The 17,441-nt window shown below is 33.7% G+C and overlaps 2 protein-coding genes across 2 annotated transcripts; both read left to right on the plus strand.

The window, feature by feature from the left end:
- The first annotated feature begins 5,763 nt into the window (after positions 1-5,763).
- LOC122604441 lies at positions 5,764-7,453 on the plus strand. Its single transcript, XM_043777335.1, has 3 exons — positions 5,764-5,812; positions 6,336-6,606; positions 6,961-7,453. The coding sequence occupies exons 1-3, from the start codon at positions 5,764-5,766 to the stop codon at positions 7,451-7,453; spliced, it is 813 nt and encodes a 270-aa protein (XP_043633270.1).
- Positions 7,454-12,186: 4,733 nt separating this feature from the next.
- On the plus strand, positions 12,187-15,802 carry LOC122603042 (receptor-like kinase TMK3). Its single transcript, XM_043775655.1, has 2 exons — positions 12,187-14,702; positions 15,108-15,802. Exons 1-2 carry the CDS (start codon positions 12,251-12,253, stop codon positions 15,617-15,619), a joined length of 2,964 nt encoding a protein of 987 aa, XP_043631590.1. The 5' UTR covers positions 12,187-12,250; the 3' UTR covers positions 15,620-15,802.
- Positions 15,803-17,441: the final 1,639 nt, after the last annotated feature.

Genomic DNA, 17,441 nt, shown 5'->3' on the forward strand with positions numbered 1-17,441 from the left:
ATTTAAAATATATATATATACTAGTATACGTAAAAAGAAAAATACCACATTCCGGGTCGTCGATCACCGATAGCCAAGCCGTAGCTAAATTCATTTCTTCCGGCGGTAACCACGTTTGTTGGACATTTCTTGGTCGTGGTTCGTCTTCGCCGGCCACTTTTTTCCTATGCCGCCTTGGTTTTGATGGTTGAGGGGGTGGTTGTGTCTCTTGAACAATATCATCATCTTGAGAATCTTGTGTCGGTGGTGGAGTATTAACTAGTCTTTGATGATCAACAAAAGAACCGGGAGTGTTTTGTTGGCTAGAGGACCCACCAAAAGTTTCATATTGGCTCGAATCACCCATACCCATACCCATACCCATACCCGGACCCATACCAATAACCGAACCCATACCCATGCCCATACTCATTTGTTGATTTGTGGACAAATGTTGAATCAATTGAAAAAGTTGTGGGTTGTTGAGTAAACTAAGGTCGTTCATCATATTGGGTTGTTGATTTGGGTTGTTTGGACGTTGAGTACGATTACCCGGGTTAAAAGGATTGTTGTTGAAGTTGTTGGGAAACATTTTAGATAAAAAAAATGAAGAAGTTGGAAGGATAAAAAATGAAGAAGAAAGGTGTGTGTGTGTGTGAAATGTAAAAAGGAAAATGAATGGAAAAGAGGTAAAGTAATAAAAAAAAGGGAAAAAAATTTTTTTTTCCTTAAATGCTAGTCAAAACTAGCCGGTGGGGTATTAAAGTGCCTCGGTCAACGTGCAGGTCAAAGGGGAGGAGGGCGAGCTAGCTGGGTCGGGCGAGATGGGTGTCGGCTAACGGGGGTGGTGTGCGGGGCAACGGTGGAAGACAAAGGGCGACGGTCGGTGGGAGTTGGTTCCCCTCCGTTTAGTCTTATGGGCATAATTGGTACCAATGGTCATCGCGCGCAATATATGGCTCATGTGGAACAAAAATTTCTTATATAAAAATAAAAGGAAACTTCTACAAAGTAGTACTCGTATTTGCTTAAGCCATGTTTGCACAGCTCAAAGTGTTAATGAGCAATGACAAGGCCCAAGGAAATTTTTTGATGGATATAAAAAGGATATGAAAGACGTATAGTAAAATCATAGTTGAAAATGATACCGACTAGAGATTTTTGGACGGAATTTGAAGTCACGACTCACGAGTATCTTTAACAAGCTGGAAAACACGTTTGAGATAAATTGGACATGTTACTATTATAGTAAGACTATCTTCGTTGTGCCTTAGTTGTTCATAAATTTCTTTTGACATTTAAGCTTGTTCAAAATTAAATATTGTTTTATGTGTATGTCTTTGGTTTACCTTTATGTTATTTCCAATACTATTTTTTGTTTGTATATAGATGTAAAGATATGTAAGGATGTTTGTATAAGTTTTATGGATGTGTAAGAATTTTAAAGATTTATAAAGATATGATGTGACAGCTCAAGGACGCCTAACATGGGAGATAACCTAAGAGACAACAATAATCGACACCGATTATCGTAGGAATTGTGACAGTCAATAGTTTAAGGAGATTGGGTGTGGACCAAAACTAAGATGTAAGATATAATTAAGCTCGACTTCTAGGCTCTAGGAGATTCATCAGTGTAAAGGACGTGATGTACGTCTTATATATGAATACATGGAGCTTAGAGTTCTCAACTATGATTACAAGGTGTATACTTTACGGAGTAGGTACCCGATATACAAGTGCTAAATTAAGGTTAATAAACATCGAAGCCGACACTTTTTTGAGACACTTGACAAGGCTATATTATATCACCCGTCACAATATGAAGATAAGTTGACCAATGAACACATAAATATAACATAAACAAAATTTAATTTGAATTTACAAGGATTTTTTGATAAATAAATTTGATATTATCTCAAATATGTGATAAATAACAAACGACACGAGACTAAATCTAGTTGAAACTAAAGGGTGTAGAGAAGTTTTACTCTTATTATTATTTTAACATACAATGATAAAACCACTTATTCCTAATTATCCCTACACCCATTTTGGGACAAAAATAAACATCTATTTTCCCACTAAACCATCTTTACTATTTCACTATCAGAAGTACACCCACATAATCCCATAATGCGTAACGGTGGATGATTTTTTCAAAACATATTAAATTGGAGTATTTGGTACATGCGTTAAAAGGTGATGGTAGTTAGTGGCTGGCTTCAGGGCCGATTCTCGATAAGTATGTAAGAATATCTTTGTTACTATTGATAAAATAACTAAATATAAGTATAGTTTACCTAAACTATATACTAATAATATTTAATTAACATTAAATGATAGGTAAAAAACTTAAAGTATAAATTTTTTAAGATTTTTAAATATTAAAACATACTCTAAATGAATGGCAGCATAGCAGGAGATATATGGCTTTTCTTTTACTATTGTATTTATTCATATATACTTAATAAGCTTTGTATCCATATTTTTTAAAATACAGTATTGAGCATTTGAGCCTTGACTAACCTAGTTTAAAATAAAACAAAATGAATATATATATATATATATATATATATATATGGGAAAGTGAGTATGAGGTTGTCTCCCATTTAAGCTTAGATGGGGAACCCTTCATATTTGTTTTTTATAATCATAAAAATCATGGGGGTCATGTATTTGTTTTAAATTCAAACAAATAATAAAATATTTGTATATGATAGGTTCTCCATTTAAGCTTAGATGAAGAACAACCTCATACTCACTTTTCCCTATATATATATATAACCAAAGAAAATATACGTGTCATGTTTGTTACCTCAAACTAAATAATGAGTGGTTACAAGGAATCAGGAAACATCCAAAAGTTGGATTTCCATGTACACATAATGATGTTTATGTCGTCTTACAACAAGAAGATGTGTGTGTTGTGTACATTAACCAGGAAAACCTCAACCATGGGTACTACATAGTAAGCACATGTGTATTGGACTTAAGCTTTATATCCAATAATACAAGAATGTAAATAACCTTATATGAGTTATGCATTGTTACAGTGTGTATCAAATTTCAATCTTGTGCATTGTATATAATGAGCTTTTAAATCTTGTACGTTGTATGTATTCGAGTATATGTTGCAATCTTATAATCTGACACTTGTAAGTTTTTGATTTGATTGAATACATATACAATGTATATGATTTAAAAGTTCATTACATACAATGCAAAAAATTAAAGTGTGATATACACTATAATAATTCTATAAAGTTATTTACATTTTAATGTACTAATTTCTACTTTTTTTATAAGTTATTTTAATTGATATTTAACTATCTAGAAAAAGGTTTAGCAAATATCCATCTCTAAAACCATCTATAAATAAATATATACCGTAAAAAACTTTGATATGGGTACCATATAATATAACTATAAACTCTTAATGTTGGTATCATATCTTTACTATTATGAGAGACAGTGTTCGCGCGTTGCGGCGGTGAAATGGTGGGGGTGATAGGTCAAGTCATAGAGTATGATAGCCAAATGACTTAGCCGTACGGACTCCGTCATCGGATTTAAAAATTCGTCATCTAATTTTCACAAATAAAGTCCTCCAGTGAAGCAGGTTTGAGTCCTGCAAGGGGCAGAGTTTTACCCCAATTAAATGTCGTGCCTTCGGGCAGTTTAGTTGAGGGTTTCTTCTCCTACTAGGTATTGAGGGTAAGGGGATTCTCTAGCACAGACCTGGTTAAGACAACGTAAGCTAGATCACCTATTGCGAACAAATGATTCACACATTTCAAAATATATATATATATATATATACCTTTCTAAGCTAATTGAGCCCTACTTATTCCATTAAAAAACTTTGTGACTTAATAGCTTAGCTAGATCGACCTTAAAAACAAAAGTCTCAAAATTTTAATTTTGTATAAAATAGAAAATTTCACTTATTTTTAAAACATGTGGCTACAAGATAACAGGTGATGATATCCGACATTAGTAATTGTTACTGACACTTTTGTAATGTTTTTTCTCATTGTTTTTGAACATTTAGTCGGTATTCGACATCAGGAAACACTTCATCGTATAATGGTGAATCGTGCACATACTCTATACGACGAGATGTAGATCATAAGCCGTTACAAGTGATCATACGTTATAAATATACGGTTTTGTAATGGTTATGGGTTTTAGATTTTAACCTTTATTAATTAGGCTAGCTTGTTTGTTTATCTCATCCATTAAGTGATAAAATAGAGAAAATGGTTGAATAGAAACATGATGTCTCTTCATCTTTATCATTTTTGATTGACATTTTTCTTAACCCAGGGTAAGTGTAATCGTCGAGCCACCACTCAGTGGCGGATCCAGAAAAACCTGTTATAGGGGGCACTCAGGTAGGATACTAAAGTTATATTTCGATATCGGTTGATCTTTGTAGCTTTTTCGTATGTCAAAACGGGTCGGGTCAAGTTGACTATTAACCAGCATTTGTCTATTTATTAACCTTTTTTTTAAATCTGTTTGCTGATAAAGTGATATCATAAATGCTTGATAGGCCACATATATATTTGAGTTAAGAATTTATTTTAATTTTTATATAATTCAACAATAAAAGTATCATTTGCTAGCTTTAAATAAAGCTTGTTGAACAAACCAAGCCACGAAATAAGTTGGTTTCATTTTTGACTATTTTTTAACTTTTTTTTTTTTAATTTAGTATAAATTATGTTTTAATGATTTAAAAGGAAAGCTATAACCAAAACGTAACCATACTACTATCATGTTTATTTACTAGATTAAAATATATTGTCTGAAAAATAACTACTCTAGAATATATACATGTACATCTATAATGCATATATTGGCTTTCATAATATAATTAATAATAATATACTACCATAGTAAGAAGTTTTAACGAGCATCAGATAAAGAAACAAATAATTAATGATTCTAATAGAGGTTAAAAGTTATCCCACATCACTTACTCCATAAGACTAAACGGAGTGGGTGTTGAAAGGGCCGACCCTCGCCCCTTGTCACCGACTGTCGCCCCCCACACCACCCCCGTCAACCGACCTGCCACTCGCCCGTCTTCTCCCTCTCGCCCTCTCTTCGTTTGAACGGCACGTTGACCGAGGGACCAGCACGTTGACCGAGGTGCTTTAATGCCTACCGGCTAGTTTTTGACCAACATTAAAAAAAAAAAAAAATTTCCCCTTTTTTTAAAAACAAATCCTTTCCTTCCATTTCCCTTTTACATTTCACACACACAAATACCTTTTTTCTTCCTTTTTTTACTTTCATCTTCTTCATCTTAAACCAAAAATGTTTCCAAACAACAACTTCAACAACAACCCTTTTACCCTGGGTAATCGTAGTCAACGTCCGAATAACCCAAATCAACAACCCGATATGTTAAACGACTTTAATTTACTCAATAACCCACAACCTTTCCAATTGATTCAACATATGTCTACTAATCATCAAATGGGTATGGGTTCGCTTATGGGTATGGGTCCGGGTATGGATATGGGTATGGGTGGTTCGAGCCAACATGAAACTTTTGGTGGGTCGTCTAGCCAACAAAACACTCCCGGTTCATTTTTTGATCGTCAAAGGCTAGTTGAGACTCCACCACTAGATTCTCAAGATGATGATGTTGTTCAAGAGACACAACCACCCCCTCAACCATTATAACCAAGGCGGCATAGAAAAAAAGTGGCCGGCGAAGACGAACCACGACCAAGAAATGTCATACAAACGTGGTTACTGTCGGAAGAAATGAATCTAGCTACGGCTTGGCTATCGGTGACCGAAGACCCAGAATGTGGTATTTTTCTTTTTACGCATACTATTTTTTTTATATATATATATAAATATGCCCATTTTTTTTTAAAAAAAATTGTTTTGGTTTTTTTTTTTTTTTTTTTAAATTTGTTTCGTTTTTTTTTTAACCTGTTTTAGTTTTATTTTTTTAAAAAACTGTTTAGTTTTACTTTTTAAATATATTTCGGAATTTTTTAAAAAGAGATACAGTTTTTAATTTTTTTTTAAAAAAAACAACCGACCTTTTTTTAAAAAAACAACCGACTTTTTTTCAAAAAAACAAACAGATTTTTATATATTTAAAAAAAAAAAAAAAGCCGAGTTTTTTTATTATATAAAAAAGTTTTTTATTTTTAAAAAAACACTTTTTTTAAATAAAAAAAAAACATACGAGTATTTTAATTAAAAAAAATAGTTTTTTATTTTAAAAAAAACAGTTTAAAAAAAAAAAACATACGAGTATTTTAATTAAAAAAAAACAGTTTTTTTTATTAGAAATATTATTTGTGTTTTGTTTTTTGTTGTAGCAAATTATCAAAAAAAGGGGGTATTTTGGTCACGAATAACCGAAGCTTTGGCGACATTAGAAGAAAAGCCGATAGATTACCGTGACCCCGAAGTTGTGAGTGCAAAATGGAGGAAGATACGTCCAATTATTCAAAACTTCAACCAAATCAATACTCGAATCGGTCATGCAAGTGGGGAAAACGATTTAGATCGTGTTAGAAAGGCCAACGAAGAGTATGAAGGAACTTATCGCAAGGCTTTTCCGTATTCATCAATTTGGGGCAAAATTCGGTAAATATTTTACTTTTTATTAAGTCTAATTATGTTTAATATATATATATATATGTATATATATATGTACATTTCATTTTATTATGTCTAGTATATATATGTATATATATATATATATACATTTCATTTTATTATGTTTTATTATGTCTAATATATATATGTACATTTCATTTTATTATGTTTTTTTATGTCTAATATATATATATATGTACATTTCATTTTATTATGTTTAATTATGTCTAATCTATATATGTACATATATTACTTTTTATTATGTGTAATTATGTCTAATCTATATATGTACATATATTACTTTTTATTATGTTTAATTATGTGTTATATATATTTATATAGGTACCATTCGAAGTTTTATCTCGTGGACAAAAGCACTGTGAGGACCAATCTCGGTGAACCCACGGCCAAAAGGTCGAAGACTTCATCATCCACCGACTCAGTGGCTAGTCAAGGGTCGGATGCTAGGGTCAACTTTGACCTTAACTCGTTTGAAGAGTTGGGTGATAATGATAATGAGCCGGGGCTTCAAGAACGGCCCATTGGTAGGGACGCATCAAAGAAAGCGTCGAGAGGGGAAGCCGGGCCGAGCTCGGGAGGCAAGGGGAAAGGAAAGGGTAAGTATATGGAGACGTTTGAAGGAATTGCGAAAAAGTTGGATAAGTTGTTTGATATGAGCTCGAAGAAAATTGAGTTGAAGGAAAAGAAAGTTAAGATCATGGAAGAAGACCGCGATTGGAAGTTGTTGGGTACCGACTATTCCCACCTTGAAGAGCCGGACCGAAGCATCATGGAACGCAAAAAACAAGCGCTTCGTGAAAAATATTTGTCTTGATTAGTTTTTATATTTAATAACTTTGTTATTTTTATGAACTTTTTTATTTTTCGAACTTTGTTATTTTTCGAACTTTGTTATTTTAAGAACTTTGAAGTCTAGGTATCTGCTTAAGTGGTCTGCTCGTACCGTTCCAAAATTATTTTTATAATTAACTAGTAGTAATTTTAATTATGTTTAATAAATTTGTTTATGTTTAAAATATATATGTATTTCCTTTTTATTATAACAAAGTTTACAAAAAAATCAAAAATAAAATTAAATCAATCATTACCACATGCCACATGGCACAAGTCGCCCACTCCTTAAAAACCCACCCATTTCCACCTTTTTTGAGGGGCAACTCTTTTTATCCCACATGCCACATGGCACAAGTCGCCCCTCCTTCCCCCGACACCACTCCTCCTAGTCTAAAAACCCAAACCTTGTTTTTTGCTTTATATATGTATAACTAATGACTTCACAAATACCTTCATAGCCTCATAGGACATTCAGCTGCTCGAGGGCACAATCAACTTTAAGCCGGGGGCATTCATGTAATTTAGCATGTAAATCTCTATTTAGTATATGCAAATTCAGTTATCAAGTATTGAGCTATTGGGGGCCATTGCCCCCACTCCTTATAGAGTACATCCGCCCCTGCCACCACTTGTCGTGCTGCGGGTATTTGACTTCTCACGAAGTTTTGTCTTCCCCGCAATTATCGTGGGAAGATTCAGCCTAAGTGCATTGATTACCCAAACCGATAATCAGTAACGGTTGATTTATTTTTGCAACACTCATAGTAAAACGGGCCCCACAAACCGTTAATAATATAAAAGTTGATTTATTTTTTATTATTATATAATTTTGTTAATTAAAAAATAAGAATAAATAAAAGTTGAGTAAGGGCTGAGGAAGAGGTAGGGTTCGTAATGAGTGAGAAAGAGGTGATTTGGGAGAGAGAAACCTAATGTGGCAGTAAGAAAGAGGAAGGATGGTGTCGACGATTGACAGAGGCCTTAGTAACCAAGGTTTGACTTTTGAGGACTGTTAATTTATTGTCGCGCTTATGGATATGCAAATTATTGGGTTTTTTCTTGATCTTTAATAAAAAGCAAGCAAGTTCATTTTTTTTTTCGAAAGTTTAAGATCCAATATTGGAGGTCTTTTACAATTAGATTTTTATTTTATGATAAACATCTCTTATATGTGTGGTGAAAGATGGAATTGAATGCCTTGCTATAATATATCTCCTTGTGGTATTGTGGTCAACTAACTTTCATTACGAAAAAGAATCTATGACATATTAAACAAGACTAGATGTAACGTCAAAAAGGTGGGTGATCCCATATGTCTAGTACTTGTTACATGGAGATCGAAATGCTAGCTATATCGTGCCACATGGTTAAGAGCCTACCTATTTGTTTTTGTATTCATTCAATTCCATCACCAATCATCAACCCCTTCCATGGACATCATGTCCATAATTTAATGGAATTGAACTAAAGCTGTTTTCCAACTTTATTAGACTCAAGAAAGTGATGATATTAAATTTTAACTGTAACTTAAATAGGATCTATGAAATGTATCTAGCAAATGGTGTAGAACGTCGAAGAACTTCTAGTTCTGAGGTTCTTTAGACCCAACTGACACTTTGCAAAATATCCGGCGTCTTAAAATCAAGTATTATCATGTGAAGTGAGACCAATTTGAATTCATATCAATTTTTTTTATAACAAATTTCACTACATTAACAGTCCGTAAAGTATTTAGCTACGTTGAAAAAATAATAGGATTATAAACAAACCCTTAACTAATTTTTTACAAAAATCAAAATAAATATGTTGTTGATAGAACATAATAATTTGGATATTACATGAGATTGGCATTGCTAAATGTTCAATTAAGCAATATAAATTTCCTCTGTATACATTAAGTCATTAACTGTTAACTGTGGGTCTTTTTTAAGTAAAAAGTATTGAAGAGGCACGATAAAGAATTAAAGATAGGCTAATTAGGTCAACATTATTCAATAATGGGATTAATCGAGCTGGCAATGGCATGAGCACACTAGTGTGTTAACACTATTATTAATTTATTATTAATAATAATCGCAACTAACTGATGGGATCGTGTTAACTTTTCCACTTAAGCATTCTATCTTCATTTAGACATTGACACAAATAATATTATATCAAGTTTATATTGTTTATTTGGACAAAACACACTATCACTAAGAAGTCACATTTTCTTAATCAATTGTTATTAGGAGCTAGCTCACTCAACGGTGTATCGGGAATGTTTATTTTGAACCTACCTATTGTTTCGAGTTCGGCCCTCACAGCGAGAGAACCTAAAAGCTTCCCCGTTTATGATCGAGTAAGATTGGGGCAAGTCTGTAAATACACCCTTATGATCCAGGTTCGAAGACAAAACCTACATACTTCATAGTGCCCTCCATTAATATTTCCATAACATATTAACATTAAAAACGAAAAATAGTTTTGCTGCGTGAAATCAATTCAATATTTCAAATCATACACATTATAAGTACAATCTAATCTTGGATAGCCGGTTGATCTCTCTATTTACTACTTGAGAAACTAAATTTAGTTCATCTACAAAATTCCAATTATAAGTCTTGTTCAATATTGGTGTCTAGATAATTTATTTGTTTAATTTGACTACGAAACAAATTAATCTTAGTAAATCAAGTACAATCTACACATAATTTTAAAATAAAAATGACATGTGAATAATGATCATACGTACCTACAGTATGTCATAATTATATAACAGAATTATTCATTTTAAAAAACAGAATTAGTATGACTAGTTAACTTTGAAAGTATATTTTATTTTTGTAATTTTTTATCATTGATTTTTATGTGTGTCAAGCGACAATTTTATACTGATCGTTAACTGATCAATTAATGTCATGTGTCAAACATTCTATATTATCTAAATACACATAGAATACCAGCAAAATTTATCATTAAAATATATATTGAAATACCAACAATCATACATAAAAATCAATGCCTATGTAATCTCATTTTTCATGAGTTATGATAAAGAGCGTTATAAAAGCAATGACTAAATAAGATTAGAACCTTATTTCTATTTTTAAAGAAGAAAGGTTTTTCAATTGATACAAACCGTATTCAACAATCATGCATAAAGTGGTCATCAAATTGTTTTGTTTATAGTATTTGAGGTGTTAAAAAAAAAAAGAAGAAGAGATACTATTAATTAAAAAAAGAAAATCTTCGGATCCAAACAGGAATAAGATTTGAGGTCCTTGCATAGACAATTCCCACCAGTCACGGAATACAAGAGTGGGCCGTGGTGGACCATGTAGGTTGCTAGTGACACTTTTCTGCATCACGCACCGCTTATTATTTTATTTATTTAGAGTAAATTTATATTAACTTTACCAACATTATTTATAGTTTTTTTTTTTTCTAAAAAATTGTTGGGATATGGTTACAGGGGAAAAAAATGTGATAAATATACGAAGTTATCTTATATACAATTTACCACGAAAAAACTAGTGGTTAGCAATACTCACTGTCGATGAATTCGATCGTCTTTATTTTACTAGTCTACTATTCCTGTTTAGCATAATCAAAGGATTTCTTTTTACGGACCACATAAACATGATAGTAACAAACTAACAATAATCGAATAGCAATCTTATTTATGAGGATATCTTATATGTTATTGAAATTGTCTAACTAATCTGCAGTAAAAACAAATTTTTATTTTATTTTTATAATTCGATCTTTAAATATTTTATGCTTTTGGATGGAGAGGGGGAGAGTTTCTTATTAAAATTTCAAGTTCAAACCATGACAACATTAATTTTTTTTTTCCCGAATGTTTAAACAAGAATTTGCGTATCACAGGAATTTTGAATCGCAAACTTGATAAACACAACATATACCTTACGCCCAATAACGTCTTCTATGAGTTTTGGGTCCCAATATATCGACGATGTATGGGGAGGTTAAGATGTAGACAAACTTACCCCTACCACAACAGTGTAGAAAGGCTGCTTCCAGGTTCTATCTAAAGATAGAAAAGGACCTCCGGCTTTACAAGGGATGTAGATAGATCCGAGACAAAGGTCTTAACCACTTGATCCAACTTTGCTGCGTACAAGTGTACAACATGTACCTTATATATGTGATTAATCAACATTTGAAAAAAGAATTAGTATTGACAACTATGAATACAAGTACTCGTATAAAATACAACACAATAATGACCGGGAGTGGTTCTACTACTAGTGTCAGAGTTAATAAAAAACCATTAAATTTTAGTGTCATTTCTTCCAAATTCCACTACAATATTACACGTATATATCACATATGTATATGTATGTATTTACACTTCTATAAATATATAAATTAATTTAGGAAAAATGATCCGTAATGCACACTTTACTTAAGCTTAGGTACTGTCACATTAAAAAAAGTTACATATTAAACCTTTGAATTTAATAAACATACATAACTCCTGAATTTTAAATAAACTCTCCCTAAATTTTATATAATCACCCCTACTTTTCCTAAAATAGGTACTACATGCTTTACCTAACATTTCCCCACTAATTTAATAATCCACCTCCTGCCCTCATATCCATCCCTTCTTCAACAATACTCTCATGCCAACAACACTACTACTACTATACACATGTACACTTTACAAATAAAAAGTAAATAATATCATCAAAATTTTCTCTCTCTTTTCCAAAATCTCCATCTCTTCCACTAAACCTCAAATGTTCAACTTGTTCAAGAACACTAATCCATGAAGGTCCATTTCCATTATCATTTTCATTACATGAACAACTTTTTTTTATTACTATTTTTAGTAAGTGTAACAACATTTCTTCACTCTGTTCTTGTTTCTAGCACAACAGATCCTAATGATCTAGAAATCTTGAACCAGTTCAAAAATGGTTTAACAAATTCAGACCTCTTAAAATGGCCTACCAATGGTGATAATAATGATCCATGTGGGCCACCAAGTTGGCCTCATGTATTTTGTGAAAAATCAAGAGTTACACAAATTCAAGTTCAGGGTATGAATTTAAATGGTACTTTGCCAAGTAATTTAAATAAATTATCTATGTTAAGTAACTTAGGATTACAAAAGAATCATTTTAGTGGTTCTTTGCCAAGTTTAAATGGATTGTCACAACTTAGATGGGCTTATTTTGATTATAATTTATTTGATGTTATTCCTTATGATTTTTTTTATGGGTTAGATAGTTTAGAAGTTATGGCTTTAGATAGTAATCCACTTAATGTAAGTACTAATGGTTGGTCTATATCTAAAGATTTACAAAATTCTGCTCAGTTAAAGAATTTGACTTTAATGAGTTGTAATTTAGTTGGACCTTTGCCTGAGTTTTTAGGAAAGTTGTCATCTTTAGAGGTTTTGAAGTTGTCGCTTAACCAAATTTCGGGTGGGATTCCTTTGAGTTTTAATGAATCTTTTATTAGGATTCTTTGGTTAAATAGTCAGGATGGTGGTGGAATGAGTGGTGGTATTGATGTTGTTGGGAGTATGAGGTCTTTAACTAGTTTATGGCTACATGGGAATCATTTTTCGGGGAAAATACCCGAAAGTATAGGTGAGTTGAGTGAGCTTAAAGATTTTGATGTGAATAGTAATGATCTTGTTGGGTTGATTCCTGATGGTTTAGCTAGTCTTAGTTTGGAAAAGTTGGATTTGAATAATAATCAGTTCATGGGTCCTATACCGAAATTTACGGCTGTGAACGTTACTTACTCGTCGAATAAGTTTTGTCAGCCGGATCCGGGTGTTGCTTGTGCTCCGGAAGTGAATGCGCTTTTGGGGTTTTTAGATGGTTTGAATTACCCGTCAAGGCTTGTTTCCACGTGGTCTGGTAATGATCCGTGTGAAGGTCCTTGGTTTGGTTTGAGTTGTATTAAGGGAAAGGTGAGCTCGATTCATTTGGCGAAATATAATCTTTCTGGAACTTTAAGTCCCTCTGTTGCGAATCTTGAATCTCTTACTCGAATTGATCTTGGGTCAAACAGGTTGACTGGTGAGATTCCATCAAATTGGACAAACTTAAAGTCTTTGACTTTGTTGGATTTGAGTAACAATAATCTTTCCCCTCCTATGCCAAAATTTAGTCCTGCCATGAAACTTGTATTGAATGGAAATCCGTTGTTAGTAACGAATTCACCTACGGCTCCTTCTCCTACAGCCAGTTCACCAACAGGATCATCATCAACCGGGTCACCATCCGACACCCACGCATCTTCAGTTCCATCAGATTCGGGGTCGAAACCTGGTGGTAGGGAATCTGGTACTAAGGAACCTAGTAATGTGGTTCCTGGTGATGGTGCTGCATCTATTAGTGAAAGACATTCAAAGAAGTTTAATATAGTTGCAGTTATTGCTCCTGTTGTGGTTTTTATCTGTTTGATATTTATAGTTGTGCCTTTATGTATCTACTTGTGTAAAAAAAAGAAAGTAAACTCAAGTCAACCACCAGGCTCGCTAGTGATCCACCCACGGGACCCATCTGACCCAGACAACATGGTCAAGATTGCAATAGCCAACGACACACATACTAGTGTCGGCAGTGGTTCTGGTAGTCAAACAGCAAGTGGCGCAGGCGAGTCACATGTAATTGAGTCTGGCAACCTGATCATTTCGGTTCAAGTTTTAAGAAACGTGACCAAAAACTTTGCACATGAGAACGAGTTGGGTCGTGGTGGTTTTGGAGTCGTTTACAAGGGCCAACTAGATGATGGCACGAAAATAGCAGTGAAAAGAATGGAGTCTGGTGTCATTAGTAACAAGGCATTGGATGAGTTTCAAGCAGAAATTGCAGTTTTATCAAAAGTTCGACACCGCCATTTGGTGTCACTTTTAGGGTATTCGACTGAAGGACCTGAAAGAATTCTTGTTTATGAGTATATGCCTCAAGGGGCGTTGAGCAGACATCTTTTTCATTGGAAAAACTTCAAATTGGAACCACTTTCTTGGAAGAGGAGATTGAATATTGCATTGGATGTCGCTAGAGGGATGGAGTATCTTCACACTCTTGGTCATCAGAGTTTCATACACCGAGACCTTAAATCGTCTAATATATTACTTGGTGATGATTTTCGAGCAAAAGTTTCTGACTTTGGTTTGGTCAAACTCGCTCCTGATGGGGAGAAGTCTGTCATTACTCGTTTAGCAGGGACATTCGGATACCTAGCCCCTGAATATGCCGGTACCATTTTTTTTTTTGTTCCTATGCTGTATTAGTTGAAATGGGCAGCTTGGGTTGGTTGGTTCACGGGTCATAATGGGTTTGGGTTAAAGCAATTATTTTTTGCCTGGGTCAAATTAAGTCAGATGAGTTGACCTTACATGTTTTGCTCTTACTTTAACATATTAACAAGTATTTAGTTTACAAATTAGAATAAGATAAGTTGTTCAATAACAATATAACTTTTCTGAATAATGACTCGGGATGTTTTATACTTATAAAGTCCACATTGGTCAAACTTCGCCTCATTCCTCTTTCCACATTGGATAACCCGACCAATTCATAAGTTGGAATTAGTGTTTATCATTTAATGAAAACTTTGTATAACTAGGTTTGTAAACTTAAGATTTTTCCATCTGCTTTCAGTGACAGGTAAAGTCACGACAAAGGCCGACGTTTTCAGCTACGGTGTAGTCCTAATGGAGCTATTAACCGGCCTAATGGCATTAGATGAGGACCGACCCGAAGAAAGTCAATACTTAGCAGCATGGTTTTGGAGCATTAGATCACACAAAGAGAAACTAATGGCTGCTGTAGACCCTGCTCTTAATGCAAATGAAGAAACATTTGAAACCATCTCCGTCATTGCTGATCTGGCAGGCCATTGTACGGCTAGGGAGCCAAGTCAGCGACCAGACATGGGACACGCAGTCAACGTGTTGTCACCACTTGTAGAGAAATGGAAACCCATGGAGAATGAAGCTGAAGAATACTGTGGTATTGATTATAGTCTTCCATTGACCCAAATGGTCAAAGGATGGCAAGAAGCAGAAGGGAAAGATTATAGTGGCTACGTGGATCTTGACGATAGTAAGAGTAGTATTCCTGCAAGACCTACCGGATTTGCTGATTCGTTTACTTCGGCTGATGGGCGATAAAACACAGGTCCACTTTTGCTTTGTGTTGATGTCATGATAGATTGATAGTTTTGTTCAATGTAGATAGCATCGAATAATTTTTATTTTTTTTGTTTTTGCTTTTTTTTTTTTTTAATCTAAGTATTTATGGTGCAATTTTTGATGTTGATATGTTTGAATGATAAGCTAAGATGTAATCTTCAAGATTTTGGGATTCTTAATTTCGTAAGTAGTTGTGTTCATATCTCTCAAGCAGGGATAGAGCCGGAATTTTTTTCTGAACTGGTACAAAGTCACAAAACATATGATAAACTGTCCACGCTCTATCCCCACGGTACCTTTAAGTTTAGCATTTGATTGTAGGACTCAGTAACACATGTAGATGTTTCGAAAGTAGTGGTAGGTATATCACCTCGCTATTCTGCTGCCCTGTAATGCATAGGTGGTGTAGATGTATCAAAAGAATTGTGTACTAATAGAGTAAAAGACGGTAAGGCGTTGGGAAAGGAACAGGTTCGAGAGGTGGTATTTGGCGCAATTTGATGTTACTCAGCATTGTCCAACAAGCCAATCAAGACTATACATAAGATGCAACGAAGAAAGGAATCGGTTTCAAGAAAGGATCCAGTTTGAAAAACGTGTGAAAAACTGTCTTCTTCATGTATGAGATTGGGGCCTAAGAACCCCATAATTGAATTGAGATGAGGCGTGAGAATCTCTTGATGTATTGAGGTAAGACCTAAGAACCTTTGAGGCCTAAGAACCCCTTGAGTATATTTTTTAGTGTATATGGATCCATGTATGTTTTGCTAGCGCAAAGCTGAGTATTCAAGTGATAGTATGACGATGCCATTGGCTACATGTGATAGTTCTTTGTGTTTTTGCCCTCCTTCATGAATATAAACATATGAAATGGTATTCACTAAGTTTTGACTTACTTTTTAGTTGTTTACCTTGTTGTTCCGGAAGTGGAAACAAGATTTAGTAGTTTGAAGAATATGGATGATTTGAATTGTGAAATCTTGACTTTTGCGGTGAAAATGGTTTGCAGTTAGAACCCTTAGTCTTTTTGTATGATTATGTAAATTTTCAGTTGTGTCATAGTCTTTTTGTATCAAAATTGTGTTCTACTTGACTTGAAGGATGACAAATGAGTAAACGACCCGTTTGGTTATAAAATTAATGTTTGATCAAATGGATACTTTTGCTATGTCTATTACTGTGTTTAAAATATGTTTGAATCAGAAATATTGTGTCGAAGAAGTTTTGAAATTGAGTTAGAGATGTTTGCAAATGGTTTCAAGTGTCAAAATGAAGTTTCTTGTTGTTAGATGCAGACTTGCGTCGCAACTCTTGGAGGGTGTGATGCAACTGTGAAGCCTATGAGTTCCCTAACCTGAAAGTTGCGTCGCAACTTTTGAGGGGTGTGACACAACTTTTTCTTCGTTCAGCAGAAGTCCAAATTTTCAAACGACCATAACTTTGAAACCGTAACCCCGTTTTTTACATTCAAGCTATCCACGAAAACGTGTTTAAGTCTACTTTCTAATGGCGAGGTCTTTTAAAGTTGAAATAAAAATTGGTTATCCAAAAGTTAGTTCAAAGTGAATGGGTCAAGTCCCGAATTTTAAAATAAATAAAAAAATTCCTCTTATTTTGGGTTGATTCGTTACAGATACATAGTTTTGTTATGTTAGCGTATTTGAAATGAACCTAGAACAGTTTAATTAAAAAATAAAAAAAACCTTATAATATACTAATATTAAAAAGTTTACACTACGGAAGATATGTATGTGCCAAAAAAAAAGAAAACCAAAAAACAAAAAGGAAATAACATGAAAAA

This window comes from Erigeron canadensis, chromosome 6 (genome assembly GCF_010389155.1).
Source record: "Erigeron canadensis isolate Cc75 chromosome 6, C_canadensis_v1, whole genome shotgun sequence".
NCBI lineage: Eukaryota > Viridiplantae > Streptophyta > Magnoliopsida > Asterales > Asteraceae > Erigeron > Erigeron canadensis.

What these genes read in the sequence shown, in the direction of transcription:
- LOC122604441 (XM_043777335.1), top strand. Translation starts at nt 5,764, where the DNA reads ATGAATCTAGCTACGGCTTGGCTATCGGTGACCGAAGACCCAGAATGT. An exon ending in GACCGAAGACCCAGAATGTG is followed by an intron (nt 5,813 to 6,335) that starts GTATTTTTCTTT and finishes TTTTTGTTGTAG; the next exon opens with CAAATTATCAAAAAAAGGGG. An exon ending in TCAATTTGGGGCAAAATTCG is followed by an intron (nt 6,607 to 6,960) that starts GTAAATATTTTA and finishes ATATTTATATAG; the next exon opens with GTACCATTCGAAGTTTTATC.
- LOC122603042 (XM_043775655.1), top strand. Translation starts at nt 12,251, where the DNA reads ATGAAGGTCCATTTCCATTATCATTTTCATTACATGAACAACTTTTTT. An exon ending in CCTAGCCCCTGAATATGCCG is followed by an intron (nt 14,703 to 15,107) that starts GTACCATTTTTT and finishes ATCTGCTTTCAG; the next exon opens with TGACAGGTAAAGTCACGACA.